The following is a 2,798-nucleotide window of genomic DNA, read 5'->3' as shown; positions in this document are numbered from 1 at the left end:
GAACAATCAAATGGGTATACAAACATTGGTGTATCTCTCACAGAATTCTAGAACTTCAAAAGAAATATTAAATGTTATATAGGTGACAAGGATGCTGACATGATTCTCGATTATTTAAAGGCGCTTTCTGAATCACAAGATGGCTTTTACTATGCTTATCAAGTTGATGAGGATAATTGTTTGGCTAGAATCTTTTGGGCAGATGCACAAGCAAGAATGAATTATTTCTTGTTTGGGGACACCATGGCCTTCACCCCATACACTGGTGTTGACAACCACAAAAAATCAGTGACTTTTGCTGCTACACTTGTTAATCATTAGAATGATGGGTCATTCATTTGGGTGTTTAAGAAGTTCCTTGATTGTATGGGCAACAAGAAACCTCAGTGCATTCTTACTGATCAAGATCCGACAATTAAACTCGGGGTGCGTTCTGTATTCAAGAAAGCAAGACATCGCTACTGCATGTGGCATATAATGAAAAAACTTACCGATAAAGTTGAGTCACAGATTTGTAAGGAGACTGACTTTGTTGAGCGGATATGTGCAGTTGTTTGGGATACTGACTTGGAACCCATTGAGTTTGAAGAAAAATGGACTCAAGTGATTAATGACTTTGAGTTGAATGATAATACTTGGTTGACATACATGTATGGCAAAAGGCACAAATGGATACCTGCTTACTTTAGGGATTTGCCTTTAGGCTGCCTTTTGAAAACTACACAAAGATCAGAGAGTCAAAACAGTTATTTCAAAAGATTTGAGAGCATAGATGACACACTTGTAGAATTTTGGTTGCGTTTTCAGAGTGCAATGGAACAACAACGCTATAATCAGAGATTTCTTGATGCTGCAAGTGACAGCACATTGTCACAGGTTTCTTCTAAGACAATGATTGAGAAACATGCCTCTAAAATCTACACACATACTGTTTTCTATGAGTTCCAAGAGCAAGTGCAAATGGCTCCCTGTTCGTGTGCCGTTAGGGGGTTTTCTGAGCAAGGAAACATGCACATCATAAATGTTGAAGATGCCTACAGGAAGTATAGAATATTTCAGGTTATTCAATTTTATAAACATAATTGTCTTTTTACTTTAACATACAATAACTGTGATAAAAGAATACAATAACCGTGTTTTAACATTAAAAAAACTGAAGGACTTCTACCTTGGTGTTCATTGCTTTTCTGCATAAAATAATTCATGTTGAACTATACAATAACTATGTTTGCCTTTTAAAATAACTACACTGTAATGCAGGTTGCTCACAATAACGAATCAAAGGAAACAACATGTACGTGCAAGATGTTTGAGAGGAAATAAATCCTTTGTAAACACATTATATGGATTATATCAGGAAAAGGACTGCAAAGCATACCGGAGCAGTACATCGAAACCAGATGGACAAAGAAATCATATAGAAAGCCTTTGTATGGACTGGATGGAAAGTTATTGCAAGACTACGATCCCACTGATTTGAGAAAGTTGGAATTATCAAGGGTATGGTCTGAGTTTTATGCAACAATAAGTGTTCTTTACTCGATCCATGAAACTCAGATCAAGGAGCTAAGTTTGATGCTTTTACAATTCCGAGAGAAAATAAATCCAACAAAAGAGAGCTTGACAAAGGAACAAGAACTGGAAATGCTCTTAGGTTGTTCAGCAAAATTAAATATTATTGTTCTTCCGCCAAAGATTGCAAAAAACAAAGGAAGCGGCAAGAGAATGAAATCAAACAAGGATAAGGCAATTGAGAAGGCGAGCAAACCGAGGAGGCTATGTAATAACTGCAAACAAATGGGACACCATGACAAGAGAAACTGTCCAAATCCGTTTGTTGAGCATGCTTTGGAGGAAGAAGATGAAGAGGAAAATGAAATGGAGGATGAAGATGAAGAAGAAGAAGAAGAAGAATGAAAAATGCATTACGCTTTAAAATAATCAAGATTACGCTTTAAAATAATCCATATTATGCTTTACAATAACCGCATGATTGCAAATAATTGTGTTAGACTTTTTACAAATAATCAGGGGTATACTTTACAATAATTGTGTTAGTCTTTTACAATAATCAAATTTATGCTTTACATTAATTGATGTTGAATTTTTTTGCAATTGTTCTGATTTTGTTCATTTAATAATACCTTGCGCTATTACAATAATCATGTGAAAACTTTACAATAATCACAGTTATGCTTTACAATAATTGATGTTGAATTTATTTGCAATTGTTCTGATTTTGTTCATTTAATACCTTGCGTTATTACAATAATCATGTGAAAGCTTTACAATAATCAGGGTTATGATTTACAATAACCACAATTTATAAAAACTATAATTTACAATAATTGGCGTACCAAAATTCCATAAAAATATAGTACCAAAATTACATAAAATATAGTATGTTTTTTTTACATGATTACTGTAAACAAACATACTATATTTTAAAATCTTCTATGCTTTACAGTAATTGATGATGAATTTATTTGCAAATGTTCTGATTTTTTTCCATAAATATATTAATTTGATAATGCTTTACAGTAATTGATAATGCTTTACACTTGCCAATTTGTTACAATAATCAAAGATATGCTTTAAAATAATTGGGAAAGTGCTTTACAATAATCAGCTACATGAGAGCTTTAAAATAATCAGAGATATGCTTTAAAATAATTGGGCAAAAGCTTTACAATAATCAGCTACATGAGAGCTTTAAAATAATTGCATTTGATCATTTGAATAACTTTCTGGAATTATTACAATAACTGCTTATAGGCATTACAAAAACACTATCTGAA

General features: G+C 32.9%; 1 protein-coding gene across 1 annotated transcript; it reads left to right on the top strand.

Annotated features, from left to right (window-relative positions):
* Nucleotides 1-366: 366 nt before the first annotated feature.
* On the top strand, nt 367-1,323 carry LOC141619156 (protein FAR-RED IMPAIRED RESPONSE 1-like). Its single transcript, XM_074436174.1, has 2 exons — nt 367-1,059; nt 1,261-1,323. The coding sequence occupies exons 1-2, from the start codon at nt 367-369 to the stop codon at nt 1,321-1,323; spliced, it is 756 nt and encodes a 251-aa protein (XP_074292275.1).
* The last annotated feature ends 1,475 nt before the right edge of the window (nt 1,324-2,798 follow it).

This window comes from Silene latifolia, chromosome X, assembly GCF_048544455.1.
Source record: "Silene latifolia isolate original U9 population chromosome X, ASM4854445v1, whole genome shotgun sequence".
In the NCBI taxonomy this organism is placed as follows: Eukaryota; Viridiplantae; Streptophyta; class Magnoliopsida; order Caryophyllales; family Caryophyllaceae; genus Silene; species Silene latifolia.
Note: the sequence above shows the minus strand (reverse complement) of the source record. Positions and strands in the feature narration are given on the sequence as shown.